At 33.9% G+C, this 22,716-nt stretch overlaps 2 protein-coding genes across 2 annotated transcripts; one reads left to right on the forward strand and one right to left on the reverse strand.

Moving 5' to 3' along the window:
- Positions 1 to 2,333: 2,333 nt before the first annotated feature.
- LOC126775319 (sodium-dependent phosphate transporter 1) lies at positions 2,334 to 8,301 on the forward strand. Its single transcript, XM_050497167.1, has 10 exons — positions 2,334 to 2,405; positions 2,892 to 3,493; positions 3,594 to 3,839; positions 3,975 to 4,157; positions 4,298 to 4,453; positions 4,592 to 5,082; positions 5,215 to 5,435; positions 6,165 to 6,350; positions 7,187 to 7,333; positions 8,062 to 8,301. Exons 2-10 carry the CDS (start codon positions 3,301 to 3,303, stop codon positions 8,150 to 8,152), a joined length of 1,914 nt encoding a protein of 637 aa, XP_050353124.1. The 5' UTR covers positions 2,334 to 2,405; positions 2,892 to 3,300; the 3' UTR covers positions 8,153 to 8,301.
- A 3,857-nt stretch (positions 8,302 to 12,158) lies between these two features.
- LOC126775310 (integrator complex subunit 8) lies at positions 12,159 to 17,375 on the reverse strand. Its single transcript, XM_050497155.1, has 9 exons — positions 17,086 to 17,375; positions 16,654 to 16,860; positions 16,481 to 16,578; positions 16,247 to 16,377; positions 14,583 to 16,173; positions 14,346 to 14,508; positions 13,611 to 13,959; positions 13,045 to 13,288; positions 12,159 to 12,701 (listed from the first exon to the last, which is right to left on the reverse strand). The coding sequence occupies exons 1-9, from the start codon at positions 17,201 to 17,203 to the stop codon at positions 12,462 to 12,464; spliced, it is 3,141 nt and encodes a 1,046-aa protein (XP_050353112.1). The 5' UTR covers positions 17,204 to 17,375; the 3' UTR covers positions 12,159 to 12,461.
- Between the last annotated feature and the right edge of the window lie 5,341 nt (positions 17,376 to 22,716).

Consider the following 22,716-nt stretch of genomic DNA (forward strand, 5'->3'; position numbering starts at 1 on the left):
TTACTGTTACTGTTACTGTTGAAAGCTATTCAAATAGAAATATATAGCGTTTACGTCTTCAGCATTAAATATTAGGTACGCGCGATCTAAGCTGTCCGTTACGAAATTAATCACGAATGTTTATGCCGAAGTCTAGTTTTTAGGAATAGAAGGCCGCACGCTTATAGAAGCGTGTTCTATTCCTAACATTAGATATTATATTATATATTATTCCTAACATTAGATACTATTATATATAGAATACGTGCTGTATCTAATGTTTGATGCTAATACGATATTATCATTTTTGTTACTGTTTTACATGCGCTAACATTTCGGATTTTCAGATCGATCAACTTAAAAATGGGGTAGGTATTGATAACTATTATTTAATAAATTTCCTAACACTGTTGGTTTGTGTTTATTGTGGTTGTCTAAACTGGTGATAGGAGAGCTGATGCATTTTTCGCCCAAGGGATCGTAATTGCGATTCATTGGGTAAAAGCTGCTAGCATTCTTGCCACCATTGCACGATTGTACTGTATTATTGAAACAGTAGCTAGTTTGAATGTATATTGGTATAATATTCATATCCTCCAAGCCGATTTAGACCACGGCAGCCAATCTCAAGAGAGATTAGCCAACTCCGCGGGAGATATTATAGTGCACAGTGTGAGTGCAAACACAGGTGCACTCTCTATTCCCTAGCTCTCATAATCCGATGGGACGGCAATTCGACATGACCGGAAAGAGTTCAGGCGCAAGACCAACAGCTTTACGTACTTTTCGGAGCACGGGAGTGTACACACTTTCAACTTCCGGGCTGCTACTGAGATTTTACAGACGGAAAAACCCAATGATTTATTGGTCCGACCTGGAAATTGAACTGGGTTCACCTCCTATATTGGTATATACTTAATCCATTCATTTAAATAACGTTTATGTAAATTAATTACTTACTAAAAGTATTGCACAATTCGGACGCGACGCGGCATGGTGGTACTCTTTTATCGCTATTAAACAAAGATTGCGATACACTTAGGTATTTATGTATATATTTCCTTCACCTCGTTCTATTTTCAGACTCCTTTTAATAGTTTCTTTTTTTTCGGCAAGACGAAGTGTTACAAATATTTGCGTATTTCTGCCTCTATTATTACGTTGAAAAAATGTGTTTTTAAAAAATAAGAAAATAGTAATGAGAAGAGATATATTAAACCTATAGTATGTTATTCTCATACACATTATCAGATAAAACATTTATGTTACTGACAATTCGTTCTATTATTTTATCTAAAGAATCGTCTACCCTTGACTGATGACTTTCCACAAAAAACATTCCTCTACAGATATGGTATTAATATTTTCCTCAGCTATTAGCTACTAACATTATAACTTGGCTATAACAATCAAATTCATTGTGTAGGGTTTTAGGGACATTTCAGTGAACATTTTCAGTTTCCATCATATATTTTATAACAATAAATTTATAACAAATATTAATAAGAATAAATAATATTAGTAAGAAAAGAATTATAAACAAAATGACACTTCTAACGCTACTATGCGAGAGTTCCAGTGGAAGTGGTATCTAGCGGTACGTTTATTTCGGTTTTAGTCACTGTAAATATTACACTATTAAAAAAGTAAAAACGTTTTCAAGGTGACTTAAAATTTATCTCATCACGAGATAAATTTTAAGCACAAATTATATATTAAATGTCATCGGTGCTTGATGTTGTGCTAATTTGAACCAGCGATCCTCGGTTAAGGACAGTGCGTTCTATCGTCTGGGGCCATCAAAGCACTCTATTTTAGTTGGACGCAACAATGGAAATTACGATACAAAAATTGCAGAAATATTACAGTAAATAAAATTAATTACTTACTTTTAATTATTATTTTTATGCTTTTTAAACCTGAGGATAAAATTATACTCTATATATAATAAATAAGGCTAATGAATAAGATTGTATTCATATAAACTAAACTTTCATTTGTATATAATTAATAATTATTTAACATTGACAGAATATTTAGCTTTCAATAAATAACTAATTTATCTACGCTATTGCAAATTAATGAGGGATTACGATATCATCTCAAGGACGTAGAATTGATTACATACTTTCTAATAAAACAGAAATTGTGATCAGTCGTAAAGTTGTTATAGCGTCTAGCTTTAAAAAGCCTGTTTCCAGGGGGTCTTATGCCAATACCCATGCCTATATAGTTTCATAATAATGAAGACGGCAAAGGGGGATTGCAGAAGCGGGGTGGCAGTTTGCGCATGCTCCATTCAGACTTTGAGATGGGGCGACCCTCGGTTACTTCAGTGTACAGCTGAGTGATTCAAGGCGACTAACCATACTTTTGTAAAGCGGTTTTTAACGTCTCAGGACCATAAAAAAATATATTTTCAAAAAGTAAGTAGTTCTTACATATATTATTTCATTATATTTATATACACATTTCGTCATATGTGCTACAAAAAGGGTTATTTTTGTTTATTTTAAAAATACGGGTTAATGACGCGATTTAATTAGTAAGTTCAAATCATATATATACTACACATTTTTTCGCATCGTTAAAATTATTGTTCTTAAGGTCTCTTTCATTACTTGAATAATTTATTAAGTAATTTAAGTAGGTATTGGTTTTTAAGCGCGAAAGTCGCTCAGTACATGGCGTCGTCAAATCAATATTATTCAACCATGTGGTTTTACGGAATAATATAAGTTTTCATTTTGTTTTAAATATAATTCGGAAATTTATATCATAACATAATATTGTAAATAGTTTTAATTATTTCATCACCTGGCGTAATAGTAAAATGATGTTCTGATAATGGACAGGTGCTGTAACAAGCTTCTTTTTCTTTTAACAATTAACAATTACATTTTATTTTTCAGAAATGAAGCCGAATTTACTAAAGCGATACCATATTCATGATCTGCTTTTTAAGCATTTTACGTTGTGACGCACAATTTTGTAATTCCAAACACATTGTTACTCGTATTCTAAATAACTTTAATTATTATTAATAATAATTTAAACAAAACTTTTTTAAGTCTTTAATTATAAAATTTTGTATGTTACGAACATATTTTTATATGGGAAGAATGGTCATTTTAATTCGATAAGGAAAAATTTGTTACTTAAAAAAATAATTTAAATTTTTTAAAGCGAAGCTTATCTGTTAACTTTATTTAGCGACAAAAAAAACTTAGGTGCTAGAAAATACTTACTATTAATAACTCATAATAGTTCATAAAATAGCAAATGTCGGGAATTATTATATAACAATAGCAGTACGCCGAAATGGAACCATATTCGAGTGATTTAGTCTGGTTGGTGGTATGCGGTTTTATAGTGGCATTTATTTTGGCATTTGGTATCGGGGCTAATGACGTAGCGAATTCTTTCGGCACAAGCGTCGGCTCTAAGGTTCTTACATTAACACAAGCATGCATACTGGCAACTATTTTCGAGATCGCTGGAGCTGTTCTTATTGGTAAGTCATCAAATTATATTAATATAAAATTATATTAATTTTAAACAACTGTAATTAAAATGTTTAACAATTTTTTAATGTATTTGTATTTCTGTTTTAGGGTACAAAGTATCAGACACAATGCGTAAGGGTATATTGGACGTGTCGTTGTATGCAGACGGAGGCGAAAGGTTGCTCGCGGCTGGTTGTCTATCAGCTCTGATAGCTGGAGCTTCGTGGTTAATATTAGCTACGGCGCTGCGGCTACCAGTGTCAGGGACACATTCGGTCGTTGGAGCTACTGTTGGTTTCACACTGACCGCTAAAGGACCGGTTGGTGTCCGTTGGTCTACTCTTGGGGCTATTGGTGAGTTTGTTTAATTTAAGTAATATCAAGTTTATATTGTGGTGGTCTATTTTTTTTTTAAATAAAAAAGAAAAAAATAATTATGAACGTTATTTATAATTTACAAAAATAAGCGACGACCATGATTTTTTTCAGTGTTATCGTGGTTTATTTCTCCGGCACTTAGCGGTGCAGTGTCAGCATTGTTGTTTTGGTTGGTCCGAAGGTTTATACTTCGTGCTTCGAAACCGATAATTGCAGGATTGCAGGCATTGCCGTTCTTTTATGGTGCTACTATTGCCATTAATGTACTTAGCGTAGTGCACGATGGTCCGAAATGTGAGTAAAATAGACTTTACACTCTTCTATATCAATTAAAATAGTATTAAAATATACTTTTTGATATTATACCTCAAATTACTAGTCGATTATAAAGATTTATTTTATATTCTGACAAAAATTTTTCTTACAAATTGCAGTGTTGGCTATGGATAAAATACCCCTGTGGGTTGCACTGGGCGGTTCGCTAGCGCTCGGGGTGGTGGGAGCGGTATGCGTACGTGCCTTTCTCGTACCCTATTTTCGACGCCAGCTTGTTCCGCCTCCGGTTAATTTTACTCTTGGGCCATCAAATGGTTAGAATTTTATTTAAATCTGTGCATCACATTTCATGTTTATATAAATATAAAAAAATATTTATAATCATATAAATTAATGTAGATACTACAATTTCAAGAAAAGAAATTTTAAAATACTTGTGATTGTGTTTTTAGAGACAACACCAACTAATACTCCAACACACGGTAAAAATAATGTAGCGCAACGTCCGACATCATTACTGTCTGAAGATGGTAAACTTTTAGAAGCGATTGCAGAGAGCGCCGAAATGGTTACATTGAGCGACGCAGATAAATGTTCAGTCGGTGTACGAGAGATGAATGCGAGGAACCGAGCTCTTCTAGCTACGATGGATGACTGTAGCATACTATCGCGAAGCTTAAGTCCGCCTAATAAATCAAGATTACAGCTGATTGATGCCGATCCTCAAATAAACACGTTAAAATACATAGACGAGACGCTCAGTTGTTGCAAGAGCTTAGATTCCGCTCAGCTCGCTGGAATGGGGGAGAGTTATGATTCAAAAAACGGTTTTCTTGGCGATTCATGTGATACCATCGCACGCGGGGAGCTCGGCCGCTTATCAGCTTTGAGAGTTGTACCCGCTATGGTCGAGTTTGAGACTCCTCCCCCAAGGTCGGACAAGGTAAGAAATAATAACAATGCCTAAGAGTACGTTTTTCAAAATTAAATATTATTCTCTATATAGATCAGAACAGTCAGTTAATTAAGTGTTTACCATTACCTCTAGACGGATTCCTGTATTATTGTAATCCAGGGGCCGGAGCTGGGCAGCGCGTGGAGTATCGAGTGCGACGCGCGCAACACGCGGCTGGCGGCCATCACGCCCAACTCCAGCGCCGCGCCGCTGCTGCGCGCCGCCAGCCCCGCGCCGCCCGCGCCGCCGCCCCCGCCGCCCGACACTCTGCGGCTCTTCTCCTTCCTACAGGTGCTCACTGCCACCTTCGGGGCGTTCGCACATGGCGGCAACGACGTTAGGTGATTTTTCATTTGTTACTATATGTTAAAAATCTACGAAATCGATGTTGTATACTGTCATTACGGCATTGATAATTGTGTCAATTTTTTTGGTGGGAATCAAAATCTGATAAATCTATAATTATAGTCTCATCATTATATACATTTAAAAATGTAAGTGAACAATTAATATGGCCTTAATTGTAGAGCGTAATAAAAGCAACAAATAAGTATATTATCTCAGGAGAGATGAGTAATCGAAAAAAAAGCAAAATTAACCCCCATGTTTAAGATGCCACTGAAAACTCGTTCCAAGTCTTAGTCTTAGAAAATCATGTCTATTTCCTTAGCTACCGACGTATGTACGTGCATATATATGTATATATATATATATATATATATATATATATATATATATATATATATATATGTATATTATCTCTCAAACTATCCTCGATTTATGTATGATCTTAAACCTATTCTAAGTAATCGGTGCATATAGGTAAATTAATTATCTTCCTTGATATTTTGTAGACGCTAAACGTTTCAAAAATATTAAGACATACTTTATGCCCAGCCTTTTATTCTTATCAACATCTAGGGGCAGCGTAATTTTAATTATCTATTAATACATTTTGTTTGAAGAAAATAATAATAAACATATTTATTATTACTTTTAAATTTGTTTAATGATGGGTGATATACAGACAAATGGTTTACTACTGTATTATAGCCGCGTGTGCTTTTCAGTAACGCCATAGGGCCTCTCGTGGCGCTGTGGCTGTTGTACTCGGAGGGCGGCGCGCACGCGCGGGCGGAAACTCCGCTCGCAATATTAGTGTTCGGCGGCGTCGGCATCGCGCTGGGCTTATGGCTGTGGGGTCGCCGGGTCATTCGTACAGTGGGGGAAGATCTCACCAGTATCACGCCCGACACGTGAGTCAACCTCTTACTTTGTTGTAGCTACTGATTATCCAGAACAGAATCTCAATTTAATAAATCATTTTTAAGATTTACAATTTATTGAAAATCTAGTAAAGTTAAGGCCAAGCCTTTTTTTTGTTTTTTGCTAAAACAGGAAGCATTTTACGTCTTTTCAGCGTTGAAAACGTGGTAGGGATTTGTGCAAGGTCGTCGTTGGGTACTCATCAGATATTCTACCGCTACCATTTAACAGGTGGCACATATGCTCGTCCACCTACTATAAACAAAAAATGTAGATGTACACCTGTGGATGGATAATCTGATCGTCACCCAACTTAGTCGTTAATCTGATCGAATAAATGATATAATTATCACGTCATTATTATTATTCAATCTATTGATGAATATCGATTAAAGTAAAATTAGGATATAAGTAGTGAAGTGGAATAGTGTTGTATCTATTCGTACATATAATAAGATAGATTTTCCGTTTGCTATTTTTGCAAAAAAATAAATGGGGGACACGCGCGCCTCAACTTCTCGGTCTTGCGAGCGTAAATAATTTAGATTTTTGAAATTTTATATATTTTTTTATATTTTGATAATTTACATTCAAGCCATTAAATATATACAAATACAAATTAAAAATAGCTACTGTACAAATCATGACCGCGTGAAATAATGGCAAGAATTGCAATTACTGGTGTCACTGTAACTGGGCAAATAAAACGAGGTGTTATATAAAGTTTTTGCGCTGTTACTTCAAGGTCTAAACGTTCCAACTGCTAAGAGATCAGATATAATAATTTTGATAGTAAATTTAATTTAAAATATAACTATGATCTCAGTGGTTTCACCATCGAGTTGGGCGCGGCGCTGACCGTTTTGGTGGCGAGCAAGGCGGGGCTGCCCATTTCCACTACTCACTGTAAGGTGGGCTCCGTTGTGTGCGTCGGATATTTTTCAGAAAAATCCGTGGATTGGAGTCTATTCAGGTATAAACGGATCCATACTATTATTTTATTGCATATACATATAATATTGTTCAAATTATCTGCCTCGTTGGTATTGTGGATAGATATAAGGCCGCAGATTCCGAGACCTTGTGTTCAAAGTGATCTTATTGAGATCGCTTGAGGTTTGAGTTTATTCACGAATTCTAGCTCTTCCGTACACAATACTTATATAAACTAAATAACTGTTACATCATTAACTTATTTATTAACTAAAAAAACTATTTTTACTTCTCCTTTTTCTATGTAATTCTTATATTTTGTCTATGTAATACAAATCGTAATCTTTTAAGAAGTTTCCAATATCAAAACGAAATATTAAGTGTAAAGTCGTAGTAGGAACGTAATGTTATCGTACAAATATTAGATAAAATAAAAAGCATACCTACACTTTTTCTACATAAAACCTGATATTTTTTTACTAGCCCGACCCGGGGATTGAATTCAGAACCTAGGGATCTGTTGTGTTCCCGTTTGAAGGTTGAGTGCCAGTCTAATTACTGGCACAAGGGACATAACACCTTAGTTCACAAAGTTGGTGGTGCTTTGGCATTGCAAGGAATGGTTAATATTTCTTACATCACCAATGTCTATGGGCGGTGATGACCACTTATGATCAAGTGGCCCATTTGCCAATCCTCCTACCTATTTCATAAAAAAAGTCAAAACAATATGACGTTATTGATAATTAGGAATGTGTGTTGTTACAGAAATATAATATTCGCATGGTTGGTGACCGTCCCTGCCGTGGCGGGCACGGCGGCGCTCGCTATGTTGGCCCTAGAAGCGTTTGTTGTTTAAGCAAAACATCAAATGTTGTTGAAACATTGAGTCGTCAGCGAAATTCTTCATTTTTATGTTCGTTATTAACCTATTTAACAATAAGAAATTCATACCTGTTAACAGCGAAATAAATCTCTAGACACGTCACTTACAAAATTAATAGCAAATTTAGCATCATAATATATATATTTAAATAAGAAAGAGATATAGAATTTCACTTAAAGTGAAAGAATATACAATTTTTAATATACCATTACTGACGATAGGATAGTTTTTTTTAAGTATTAATAATTGTTAATAATTTTAAGATATTAGGGCTTAGTCCTGTTGAAAACCATTACTTTGCCAAAGTAAAAAATAAATTAAAATTTACTTTGAAATCAGGAAATAATTATTTTGAATAGTAGGTTTCTTCTACCTTGGTTTCTATTGTAGTTTTCCTAAGGATCAGCCAAGTGTTCAACGACGAAAGTGTTAAACGAAATAAGGTTTTTGTTATGTCTAAGATATTACATTACCTATAATAAATATGTATAAAAAACGGTAGCATCAGAAACACGATGAGATGGACTAAGAATTTTAAATTACATGACACAAATATATTTTTTTATAATTGTTACTCCGCTTGTATTCAACGGATTGCAGTTAATATCTTAGAATTCAAATATAGTATTGCAAAGTATTAAAACAGTAAAAAATAATTTTAAATTTAATTAATTATGGGCGTAAATATTATAGATAGGTCTGAGACTATAGGCAAGTTTGAGTTTAGTATAAATATTACAATTTTAATTCTTATTAGGAATTCCAAGGAATTCATACTCTACACTTTCAAATGTAACACGAAGAGACGCCTTTAATCTTTCTAGTCAACACCAATGTAATCCATAACGCCTAATAATTAATTTAAAAACAATTATAATATGAATACTCACCAGTACACCAGTAGTCAATTTCATTAATGAGCTTTTTGTGTTAAAATTACGAGCACTTAGTATAATTCATTTCAATACAATTTCTCGAGATGACAAAAAATACAATCGGTGGCGTAAAATGTTAATACTTACGTGGTGAAAAATATCCACTTTTACATTGGAATAAAATATTTATCATGTAATGAACTAAAAAATTATAATTTACATAATCATTTCATACAATATACCTACCTAATTCATATAAAATTTGACAAGTCATTACTCAAAGCTTAGTTGAACAACGGGTAACTATACGCATACGTTTTCCTATAGTACGTAATGAATTTTCAATACGACTTTTTTAAATACAATTACAATATAAAACAAATATACATTACTGTTAATACTCTACTACAAAAGGAGAAAATATTACAAAAAGGCAGTCTTATTGCTAAAACAGCAATCTGTTATATGGCATTTGTTATGTTTGCTTAAAATTTAGACATTTATTGATTGATTAACGTACCTACCCCAGAATTTTCCTACAATAGCTGTTCTTTATGTTTCATCTTAGCGAAAATTATATTGAAATGAACTATATATGATTTAGCAAAAAAAAATAGCTGTGTTAGTGTGATGTATGTTGTGTCTAGAGAATATATTTAGGCTTAATTAATAGCTTAATTTTGCTTATAATTTCTCCTTAAGGACTAATTTATAATTTCTAAAACAAAATTTAGATTCGTAATTCTAATAAAACAATTTCGGAAAACAATAAAACAGATTCGTATTATGAAATAGCAGAATTAATGTTCTTAAGAATTTTATAGAGCTAAGAGTTCGTTAATTTTTATAAACTTCAGAATTTCCATTTAATTATTAATTTATTTTTAAACTTATTTTAAGAATTTTGCGTGATGTGATATATACATAAGATATATGTTTAAAAGAAAATGCAAAATAATCAATGATTTGGAGGCGAATAAGAATAAATCAAAATTAAGAGATTACTAATTGCTTCAAATTCAAAAACATAAACATCTTGTATTCCTAAGCTCAATTTTGTATATTTTCAACGATGGATTTATAAAAATTTATAAAAATTGTGAAATTTCAAAAATAAAACAACATGCAATCAAATGTAAGTTATTTATGCGCTTGCGCCTTGCTAAGATGGTACAACTTGGCGAATAGGTCACATCATGATCTTCGTCAAGCTCACGGCTGATTCCTTATTACACGTGACACATAGGTACTATTAAAACAACACATTTGAGGAACTTCTCAACAAAAGAGATCAAATACTATCATTAATCGTCACAACAATTTGCTGCCAATGGTAGCATAATAATAGTTCAACTTTATATGAATAAATTATATAATTTAATTTGAAATTAAATGAAAATAAAAGTTTTTATTAACTACTAAACGCGTGTTTTAAGACGCAGCTCATATGTAATTGGTCCGTAATTACTGGCTTTGTTTATGAATATTATATAATAATTTTGATTTTTTACTTGAAAATCAAATTATACAGAGGACCGTACAATCTTTTATCCTTTTTAGTATTACCTAAGAGCTTCTGACTCTTTTAAATACTTACCTCTTTTAAGGTAAAAAAACAAAGATGGTGTTAATTTTATAACATACTTAAGAAAAGTTCTAAATCTTGTCAATTTATCAATATGAGTATTTAAAACGCCATTGATTGTATAGTTAAACTTATTGTTGAATAAAATAAATAGATTAAAATAATTGGTTTTATTTTTTTAATATTAGACTGAACCTATCGTGCTATGAATATCCGTATTGGTTCGGGAGGTAGCGTTTTAGTTAGTTAGTGTTTTTACGCAGAATAATTGACATAATTTGGAAAAAAAAGGAATAGTACGCCGGTTGAAACTTTTTTCACGAATAGTTAACATCATACTGAGCTGGAAAAAGTCGTCAGCTGCATCGTGGAGGGGAGGAGGGGGGGGTGTTTACGCGTCAATTGCTCGCATAAACTTGTATAAAAATATGTGAAAAAAAATTGAACTCGGTGATTGCTTAAATAATTAGAAGTAGGAAAAGAACGATAAGCTGCGTGTGTAGCGATGGAAAGATCGTCAGCTGTACCGTTTTCACCACTTTCGCAACCTTCCACAGCAACACCCACCGTTACTTGGGCAGCTGGTAGCCGGTTCGTTTATTAGTCATATAAGATCAACTATCGATGTGAACGTCAGCCGGCTACTACTACTACTACTATGACTTTTGTATTTGCAACGCAAGTCGCTTCCTCTCGGTCTATATGTATAAAATGTACAATAAGTAACGATAAGAGGAGTCAGTTCCGAGCATGTAAGTAGCTCGAGAGTTAAAATATTTACATGTAACAAGTGATATATTCGAGTGTTTGTTCATTGTATACGACGTATCACATACACAAGTATATTACTAATTTGTTCGCGTTGCTTCGCGGGCGTGGATGTTTGGTAAAACTCATTTAAACTAAACGAGTCTATACGAGCAGCTGCTGATGTTCAAGTTTCAAATGTATTTAATTTATCGTACAATTATTGTAAGACATAACAATACGTGTAGTTGCGTCGATTTTCTAATAAGTATATTATTTAAATAGTAACCATAAGCGAAAGGTGAGTGAACGAGTGTATGGTGCAACGGCCATAACATATCGTCTTGGTTCCCATGGCTGGCGCATTAACAATGTAGGGAATACTTTACTTTTTTTACAGTACATATGTGTATCATGTGCTATTTCTAAGTCCGTCTACTGAATAGAAATAAATTAAAATACTCTAGTAATATCGTGCAAAAGATATTTCAATTATTGGTGTAAAATAGAGAAAAAAACTATGTTTCATTAAATGGGAGACTCATAGGAATGAAACTTAATAAATGGGCTACGGTTTTGTCATTGGTTTGACAATTGACAATTAATGAAAACTTATTTATTAGGCATAAACATACATACAAGTAATTCGACTAGCCGCATTATAAATAGGCTCAAAATTATTTTAACAGGAGTCTAAGCAAGCAATGAGATATTAACCAGTTGTTATGTTAGTGTATTTATGTAATATGTAAGTAAAATAAAATAATTTAAATCAATGTAAAAACTTTATTGATTATTTTTCATTTATCGGTTTTTGTCATAAAACAAAACTGGTTCTAAAAAAACATTTTTACAATTAAATATTTAAAATTCCGCCTTTAATTGAAGCTTTATTGTCTATCAGTTAAATTGATACAAAATGAATCGTTTCAGAGCTATTTTTGTTGAGCGACATCAAATTCTTATGATTTTTCTATATATTTTGTTGGTTACTTAAATCGATTTCATCAATCAAGTAACACGTCTTGGCCCCTAGATCAGTTATTATTCGAAGATCACGAAGACATAGACGTATTCAAGCAACGTATTGATTGGTGAGTGCTCGAAGCAGTCTCGCGCGTCGTATAGCCGCCGCTTCTCTTTGTATGTCCTCACTGTTGTTCGCGTTAAGTTCCAACGCCCCGGCGGCTTTGACCGCTCGCGAGCGTCTCCCGCCCTCCCCGCGCCGCGCGTGCAGCGCCACCGCCACCTCCAGGAGAGTACCGTCCCAGAGACAACCGTAGTAACCGTCCATCGCATCGGCAGCGTTTCCAGTCTATAAAACAAATTAAAAATCAGTGCAAGTTTGAAAAAATTGGAAGAAAGTCGATTGTCGTGGTGTGGACGTGTAGTAGGGAGGAATGGCTATATGAGGTATAAACGATGGATAGATTAATATTTCAATTTATAATTTGAATGAAATATTGCAATATGATATATGATAGTGTTAGTTTTAACGCACTCCCAATCCTATGCATAATAAAATGGTGGTGAATTAAATAATAAATTCTCGCAGCCAAGTTACTACCTTCGTCGTCGTCGTCACCGTATAATATCACTATCCATTCAACGTTTTTATTCAGTGGCAAATACAAAACAAATAAAATATATAATCGCACCTTCTCGGCGAGGCACTTGAAGGCGGTGGTGTAGTCGGGGTCGTCGGGCAGCTGGCAGAGCGCGGCGGCCTGCGTGGGCGCGCCGAGCGCCTGGCAGCAGCGCGCCGCGCGCCGCGCCAGCCCGCCCTCGTCGGGCGCGCGCTTGGCGAAGTGCCACGTGGCGCCCGCCAGCGCGCACAGGTAGCGCCGCAGCGCCGCCGCCCAGCGCCCGCCCGCCAGCTCCACGTCGCCGTACAGCCGCAGCCTGCGCACCCACACATTCATCCACCGTACTATCGATCTCTATGCAAAAGATTACCTCGAAAAAGGCAACAGAGAGATAGATACTACTCTTATTATTTACTCCTAAGATCGTTTAGTAGTTTTTCAGATTTAATTTGAATTTATTTTTATCAATAAAAATATTCAGATTGTAATAAGATTTTATTTTACATATTGACGGTGAGTGACCAATATGCGACATGCGTGTTGCAACATCGATACAAAAATATTGTTTTGTCAATGTTAAAAATAATAAATATTAAAAAAAATAGATCTACGCAGTGACAGGGTTTCTGGGCACTTACCATGATGTGTTGTACGGGTACAGTTTCAAGCTCCTTTCCAATAATTCTGTGAGAGATTCCAAAACATGCTTTATATTGTAATTATTCATATTTGAGATGTTCGATGGCCAGAGGTTAGTGTACTCCACAACCAGCTCCAGCGAACTGTCGTCAATAAGAAGGTTATGTATCCTCGCTAGCAGAGACATCATAACACTGACAGCCAGTGGTTCTCGGAGAGTGGCCAAGAATGCGTTGAAAGCGTTTCTTGCTTCAGCTGCTGTGTTCGGAGCGTCCCGTGAGTGGGATGGCATTCCACCGGCTGTACGCTTAACAGGACCGTTGGAGCCATTGCTGTATATTGCCAGAGCTGAAACATATAATGTTTATGTTTAAGGATATTTTAATTTTTTTACTCATGAACATTGCTTAGTGAGTTGAGATATCTCAGTGGCTGGAACATGTAAACCCTAATCAAAGACTGAGGGTTCCAGCATGGGTAACAATCATGAATTTTCATGTGCTTAATTTTTGTTTATAAGTCATCAAGGAAAACATAGTCAGGAAACTACTGTGTGTATGTGTGTGAACATAGTGTGTTCGACGAATTTCTGCCAATTGTATCCGTTATTACCAATGCAGGTTACTTTAGAGTAAGAGAGGTGGAATGAGGTCTGAATCATTTCCTAAAAAGGAGGGCTTTGCTCAGCAATGGGAAATGTACAACCTGTTACTTATACATGCTATTTAAATTACCGTAATCCCATAAAGCTCTAGGGAATTTACGCGTTGCTTTCCCTCTTTGTAGTTCGAAACAAGCTGCACATAACGCAGCGGCCGCTTCACCTGGTCCATTGGCCACGCTTGTACCTTCCCATTCGCACGCATTTACCAAGCAAATCCAGCACGCTTCGATCACCTGTTTGAATTTATTATTTTAGATATTTGATACTTTAAAAAAAATTGTAAATGGTTATATTGTTATACACTTACTTGAGGACGCGGTATAATGTTATCGCCTGATGTTGCTGCCGCTATACAGGCTTTGCACTTATTAGCCAGAACAGTCAAATTTATGCGATGATGCGTCCATTCACTCAATACAACATTAACTTGCATTAATAGGACTTCCCACGCTAGTTGACGACAAAGTCGATATAATGTGGGATCCGAGCCACTACCTAATTGACTCCTAGCTTCCCCTTCTAATACTGAGAGAAGTGACAAGGCTGTTCGTGCACATCCAGCTTCAACACGTGCTCTGGCTGCACCAGAAATTACATATCCGAAATCTTGTAGAAAACCCCGCGGTAGCGCTACTAATGCATTACCCAAACTGCTTGGAGGTTTCCAAGAAGGGCTTAATTTCCATAGAGGAGATGATGGGGCCATCATAGCCAATTTCACTAAGCACATGCGAACGTCGTCAGCCGTTGAAGCTTCAATGAGACGCTTTTTTAATCTCCCCATCTCCAACTCCGGCACACTCTTAAAGTCAAAGTCTGGTGTTTCCCAATCATCAGTAAGCAATTCACGTGGAATGTCAATGTTATCGTCATCACAGTTGTTAGGATCACTCAATATTTCATTTAGATGTTCATCCGATATAAGTTTCCTTCGTATTGTTTCTGTCGCTTCTCCAATATATTTTTTCAAATACTCGTCTATTCTATCAATTGGTATTTTGCACTGAGACATAGCTAGATGAAGAAGGAATATTCTAAGATTATCCCAGTCGCTTTCAGACAAATCAGACATTAATACTGGAGCTAGTGCCCAAAAGAGTAAGTCAAAAAATTTAAGTCCCAAAGTTTTAAATTTATTTAAAAAGTCTGGATGGGTTGAAGGTATGCCGCCTTCAAGAGCATACCTTACAGCATTTAGAGCTGCAACTCTGTTTAAGAGATCTCTCGCAACAGTAAAGGCCCCACTTGAAGCAGACCCTTGAATATCCAATTCAACTACCTCTCTGTGAACCATTGGTATTTCCCTTGTTAGATTGTCGGCTTGCAAAATAGCTATGATTCCAGTGTAGTGGTTGGCTATTGATTCTTGTAATTTTTGTAAGAGCGTTGGTTCCTCATTTAAAACTTCATAACCCAAGTTTAACGCTCTTATGTAGCCTAAAATGTCATCCTTATCCATACTAGCATAATAAAACTCACCCCAGGGCATGACTTTGTTTTTCTTATAACCAAAACTATATATTTCTTTTTCTAAAAGGTTTGAATTTTCTCTACAACCAAGAATGTGTTGTTTGGCTAAATCATGTTGACCATAAAAGAAATAGTTGTAACACAGATCGAAATGTATCTGCATTGCTAATTCATATTGACTTACAATATTATCACCGGCATGCCAATTATGGTTCATATCATTAGAATCTTCGGTTAGGTGAACAAAGGCCTCCATGACTGGTACTTTAATATTTTTGGCTTCTCTTCTGCCCATTGTTGTGTCGTAGAAAGACAATATGCTATCTAAATACTTAATACTTTGCATTCGTGATGCTTCACACATACGTAATATTTTTTCAAAATGTTGGTTCATTGGACTGTAGCTATTATCACCTTGGAGTCCAGGCCTGTACCAACAAAAATATGATAAAAAAAGTTATTAAAAATATATTTAAAAGAATGTGATCAATTGTTACTTACATGTGAACGAAAGACATTTTCAATGATTTAGAATGCAGCGTAGCTTTGACTGGAAATCTTAATACCCATCTGTGATACAAGGTTAGGGCAAACTGAACTTGAGGCTTTTGTAGTAGCTCTGGGGAAATTTCCTGAAAATTTAGAATCATTTTGGAATTACATATATTGCGTTAGAAATTTATTATTACTATTCAAGCATTAAGGAAGCTTAGTCGAAAACATATGCCTTTTTACCTGAGGTGGTACCGCAAAAGCAGTGTCAGTAGCCATGTAGACCAGATCTTGCATCAATTGTTGTTGTGTTTGGGGAGGTAGTTTTGTTTCAAATGTATCTAATAAAATTAAAAAAAATATATGAAAACCCTTTTTTTCATTATAAATTTAAAAATTAAAATTATACAAGTTACCTAAATTCCAATTAAGAGTGGATGCAACTTTCAATGCAAGGATTTTCAAAGCCAGTTGTTTGCGAGTAAGCTGGAGAGTTGGTGATGAAACAGATGGAGGGCTTTGAGGGGCATCCACATCCACTATTCTCTCACTTGTTGGTTTTGAGTTTGCATTTTTTGTATCCACTGTTAAGAACTCTTCAATTAATTCATATGCTGATGGCTCTGTATGGTTGAAAAAAGGAACATTAATTATTTACAATACAAAAATACTGAATATAAAGATAATGATTGATTAAGAGATCACATACATCACAGATTTAAAAATATTACAAAGGTAATTTTACCAAGTAGAATTCATTTATACACAATATTTTATGATAATTTAATTTAAAATATTATATTGAAGAAGAGAAATATATAAATAATATAATAGAATAAGTTTCTGACCTGGGTTGGGTTTACTCAAGTGTCTCTTCAACAAGTTTTGGTCCAATAAAAATTCAAACCACAGCACTGTGTCTGGTGATATAGGCACAGTGCCAGGCCGCAACAAATCTACATCCATTATATTCTCATGAAAATTTCAATACTAAGATATTTCTAATAATCTCTGGTAATTTTTATTAATGTCTGTTTTTTCAAAATACAATAATATGACATTAAATTGTAGTCTGATCATTAATCGCTATTTTTTCTGAATAGATACATATTCTTATGTCAACAACCAGAGATAATTAGGTACCTAATAATAGGTAGTACCTATTGTACCTAATGTATTTGTCTAATGTCAAATTTTGATGTTTTGAATAATGACGTTTGTTTGTTAATTATTTCCTCTCAGACAGGCAAAGGTGTAGTACCAAACAGCGTGAAATAATAAGCCTTTTTCCAATTAATTTCAAAAAGTATAGATAGTTATTCCTTAACAATACAAGCGTATAACAAAATATTCCGCGACACACATACACATTGTTTTACAAGAAATGTAAGTAATATTTCACTACATTGCCGTGGCGTGTGCAAAAAATGGCGTATTAGACAGATAATATATACAGGTATTTATTATAAGCGGTAGATTGTATGTATTCATCTATATATTAATATATTACTGTATTTCAAAAAAAGGTAGATAGTTATTTTATTAGTATAGTAGTAGTATTATTATACTGTTTGCCAACAGTCTCAATTCTGTAATCTGATACAATTTCAATATGATTGTGCTTATAGTTATATTAGTCTTAGCCAATGTTTTTATTATATTATGTCAATTTGTTAGCACCATGGGTTTGGGTAACGTTAAAAATAGCAGGGTTCCTTGCCACTGTAGTTACTCGTATTAAAAAGATATTATATATTGACAATTTAAAGAGATGTATTATGTCTTGATATTATGTTGTCACTGGACTTGTCGGTCAGCGGTTGGCGTCACCTCCGAAACCTTACAATATTTTCTTTCACAACGAGATCATAATACAAATTCAAACATAAATGAGCGATAGACAAACAAACATATTATGACTGTTCTCAAAATATTTTTATTTTTAAAATTATTTCAATCAGTTATGTAGATGTAAATATCTTTTAAATGTAATAGACATATACAAATATTCTAGTTTTTGCTTAAATGTAATTCATAAAAATCTTGTATACAACATGATATAACCTATATAGTTTTCTATTGAAAATTAGCGATTAGACCATGGTTAGCTGTATTTGATCCATACTCTTATCTAAGTAGGTAGGTACTCGATAGCTATTATGTATCGGCCTGTGGTGTCTTATCTTGTTATTGACAAATAGTAAGTGAAGCGGTCGATTGTAGACATTATAGTTTACATTAATATAAAAAGAAAAAATAAGTTAAATATTCTAAACTCCGGAAATATGTTGTAAAGTTTTAGAGCGTATTGGAACTAAAAGTGTTTATTCGTAACCTAAGCTCCCAACACAAAGTTACATAAGTAAGTTGTAATTTTTTTGTTACACCATAACATTTAAAATGAATTATTTTGCATCTGTATTATTATTTACGATATTTAAGTTACTTACGATAAATAAAGTTTTTTATTTTTGAATTTTATTTAATTACTATACTCTGAAGTGATATTCATAAATTGATATTATTCGCAATTTAATTAAAAGATATCGTAATTATTCAAAGAGTTCAATCTCTACTAAAATATAACTGTATTTAATGCCGAAATTAACGTATTCGTAAACTAACAGACTAAATGTGTTTTGAATGTAAATCAGTCATAAACTGACTTATGAATACCGTTGCTTAAATGAGCTATCCATTATTATAGTTATATATGAGTATAAGCAACGTTAACAAACTTGTGTTGTACTTGTAATACTTTGAATACATAACAGTTATCATCATACATAGGTTTATAGGTTTTAGGTATTAAATAGATGAGTTGAATGACGAATAGATAATAGGTATTGTTGTATCAAATGACCTATCAATCCGAAAATAAAACTTATTGCTATAGAATTTTGAAAATAAAAATGAAGGGTGAAGGTATGTAGTTTCGATATAGTGGACGACAATTTTTATTACTATAAAGACATAAATATATGTTATGCACCGTATTATGTAATAGATGGGTCCTCTAGCATTAATTAGAAAAAAAATAATATATTTATATGTAGACGACAGAGGGGGCATCTCATAAGTGGTTCCTCCACTAACAGAAAGTTATAAATATAATTATGGTAGCCAACCCAGGGATCTCAGATGTTATGCCCCTCGTAGCTGTCAGTTTAATGGCTCATTGAACTTTCAAATTTGGATCACGCAAACAATACAAACTGTTGTTGCCTGTGACATAATAGCTGAAGAGCGGTTTTTACCTACCTAGAGAGACAGAATGCCACCTGTAAATATCACTGTCGTCTACGTGAAATGTCTAAACGTGTAAAATTATAAATAATCTTTCAGTGGATAACAATTCATACGAGCAAATCACTCAGAACAATGAGGTTTGTATTGAGATGGACTTGTTGCGGGTTGGTTCGGAACCGGTGGGCATGCGATGTCCTTACTGCCAAGAAGATGTTATGACTAAAGCTGACTATAGGAGTACCACAAAGACACATATCCTCGCTCTAGTGTTAGGCTTATTATTTTGGTAAGATTTATTATATATATTATACTTTTAAATTACTATATTTATCACGGAATCTTGAATTATGTAAAGTATTAATTTCTAACATTGAATTATATTATATTATGCGACGTAAATTATCGTTAAAGATATTAAAGTTTTCGAACGACTTTACGTGTTTTCCGAGGCACAGGAGTTAACATTGCTATCTTCTAATCTTTGGACTGCTACCGAGAATTACTTGACATAAATACACAATAGCTTTTTATAGCAAGGTGGTAACAATAACAGCCTGTGAATATCCCACTGCTGGGCTTCCTCTCCTTTTTTGAGGAAAAGGATTGGAGCTTATGAGCTCAGCTTAGCAAGGTTGTAATTGACCACAACTGTACTCTGAACATCAATTGAATAAAGGGTGGAAGAGTGGAATTTCGGACAAGAATATATTCTTGTTTTCAACTTTCAGAGCGCGTTTGGTCTGGTCTCGTTTTAGTTTTAAGCTCATATTTTGGTTTATTGTTTCCTATTAATGTAATTTGTTGCTCCAATGTTTTGTTCGAAAAAATGTTATACCTTTTTGTTATAAATTGTTGTTATCTACTTTTAAAGCCTTATAGATATTTGGTAGTTTGGTAAAAGAAAAAGTTTATCTCTTAAAATCCCCCTTTTGTTTTCTTTCGAGGCCCTCTATCCAAGGACATAAAATAAATGTATATAAATTTTCTTCTAGGCTTATATATGTATATATAAAGGTGACCGTAAATTAAGGACTGTTAGTTTATAAACAATCTAGAGATTGTAGATTGTCGAAAATTTGTTAATATATATATGTAGATTTGATATAGCAGATGAACTAATAATAATATCCTGGGACATTATTCACACACGGCCATCTGATTCCAAACTAAGCAGAGCTTGTACTTTGGAAACCAGACATCTGATATACTACATATACTACTTTTCTTTTGTAAATACATAATTATATAGATAATTACACCCAGACTCAGGACAAACAGACATGTTCATGCAGACAAATGTCTGTTCTGGGTGGGAATCGAACCCACAAGGCAAGTATCTACCAACCACGCGAACCGCTCCGTGCTTTAATTTTGATTCCCGATGCGTATTTTTTCTTAAATACAGCACTTTATACCCTTTTAAGGGCAATCCTTTGAAGACGCCGCCGCCGTATTGAATATAGTGTACACCTTTCGTGACAATTAAGACGCTTCTAATGATATATCTTTTGTCAAATTATGTTAGCGAAGATATATATACGTATTATGTAAATATTCATTCATTGCTTGTTTTATCATGAACCTCCTTTCAGCTTAGCCGTAGTCGGGTAAAAAGAACATTAAATACTATAATTATCATAACTTCATAAAGTAGGTATGCTATAGAAATACGGATTTAATTAGTGACTATTTTCATTGATGCTCTAATGTGACAGCTCGTTAATGTAAGTGGTAAAGGTCTGGTTTATATAATAGGTGCTACTTTAAAACTGCAAAAAGACGAATGTTACTAAAATTTTTTAATTACGTCCGTTGTTACGAAATGGCAGAAGAAAAAAATATGATGAAGATTGTGATGACCAATAAAACATTAGAATATATTCAGTTCTTATGCTCGGTTTTAATGTGGACAAATTTTACATACGACCCTTTGCACTAAAATAACGTTGTCATGATATTGTGTGAGGCGGCAACTCTCACGTAGGCATACTTTGTGAAACGTATGAATAACCATTTTAAAATATCTTTTATCCTATTTCCGTGTTAGGTTTAAATTAAAGTGATGTTTTGTTTTTAGTTTTAAATATACTTATTTTTCCTGTTCAAATGTCTGTTTATAAGCGACTTGGTTTTTACGGTTAAATTTCCAATAAGTGTAATAATTTTTATCGAGATGATCTGCACCCGTACGTAGTTAACGTATTTAAGACACGTACGAAACGATTTGCTTCCTCGTTTCTGATACGCACCGCTAAGGTCTGGAATACCCTCCCGACTTCCGTTTTCCCTACCACCTACAATATGGGTACCTTCAAGTCAAGAGTGAATAGGCATCTTTTAGGCAAGCGCGCTCTACCTTAGACTGTATCTTCACATTCCATCAGGTGTGATAATAAAGCGCTAGCCAATATATTAAAAAAATAATAATAGCGATTAGCGAAATGTGCTACAAAATGCTGTTTTTGATACTTTTATTTATGACATTTATGTTTTCGCTAGCTTGTTAGAGAGTGGGAAGGTGTAAGGTATAAAAATTATGGGTCTATGTCCTTTCTTGGGGCTTAAACTTGCATCATACCAAATGTTATACCTTTTTATCAAAATCGGTTAAATGGTTTAGCCGTGAAAGCGTAATAGAAAGGTTATATTTGAATTTATAATATTAGTATAGATAGGTATACCTATTTCGTAGTTTGCTATGCGTTCATCGTAATGTTTTTTTTTTAATAACGAACTACTATTAACATGATAAACGACATTTATTTTATCTCGCATTGATAACGTTTTCATTATTAGTATTATATTTATGTGTGGTGTTTTACTTTATGCGTATTTGGTAGCTTTAAGCTATGAATTTTAATAAAATGCATATATTTCAATCTGTTATAGAATTATCAACTTAAGTATTTAAACTTTATATTACCAGTTTAATAAAATTCTTATTTTTTGAGCCGGAAACAATTTTGGGCGTATGCAGAACAACTCACCAAATTTTCGTCACAATCCTATCAATAGTTAAGAGATGTATAGCGGACAAATATTAATTTTTATTTTTTAATAAGTTGTACCGATAAAATAATTCAGATTATTATATTTATATTTAAATGTATTATTTTTTTCGCAGGTGGTTGTGTTGCTGTATAATACCTTACGTTGTAAAACGATGGAAGAACGTGGAACATTATTGTCCCAACTGTCGTCGGTTTTTAGGTGTTTACACAAGAAATTCA

This window comes from Nymphalis io, chromosome 2, assembly GCF_905147045.1.
Source record: "Nymphalis io chromosome 2, ilAglIoxx1.1, whole genome shotgun sequence".
Classification (NCBI taxonomy): Eukaryota; Metazoa; Arthropoda; class Insecta; order Lepidoptera; family Nymphalidae; genus Nymphalis; species Nymphalis io.

Coding starts and splice junctions, on each gene's coding strand:
- LOC126775319 (XM_050497167.1), top strand. CDS start 3,301: ATGGAACCATATTCGAGTGATTTAGTCTGGTTGGTGGTATGCGGTTTT. Junction 3,494..3,593: donor CGCTGGAGCTGTTCTTATTG/GTAAGTCATCAA, acceptor TTTCTGTTTTAG/GGTACAAAGTATCAGACACA. Junction 3,840..3,974: donor GTCTACTCTTGGGGCTATTG/GTGAGTTTGTTT, acceptor GATTTTTTTCAG/TGTTATCGTGGTTTATTTCT.
- LOC126775310 (XM_050497155.1), bottom strand. CDS start 17,203: ATGGATGTAGATTTGTTGCGGCCTGGCACTGTGCCTATATCACCAGAC. Junction 16,861..17,085: donor CTTGAGTAAACCCAACCCAG/GTCAGAAACTTA, acceptor TCAACCATACAG/AGCCATCAGCATATGAATTA. Junction 16,174..16,246: donor AAAATGTCTTTCGTTCACAT/GTAAGTAACAAT, acceptor TTGTTGGTACAG/GCCTGGACTCCAAGGTGATA.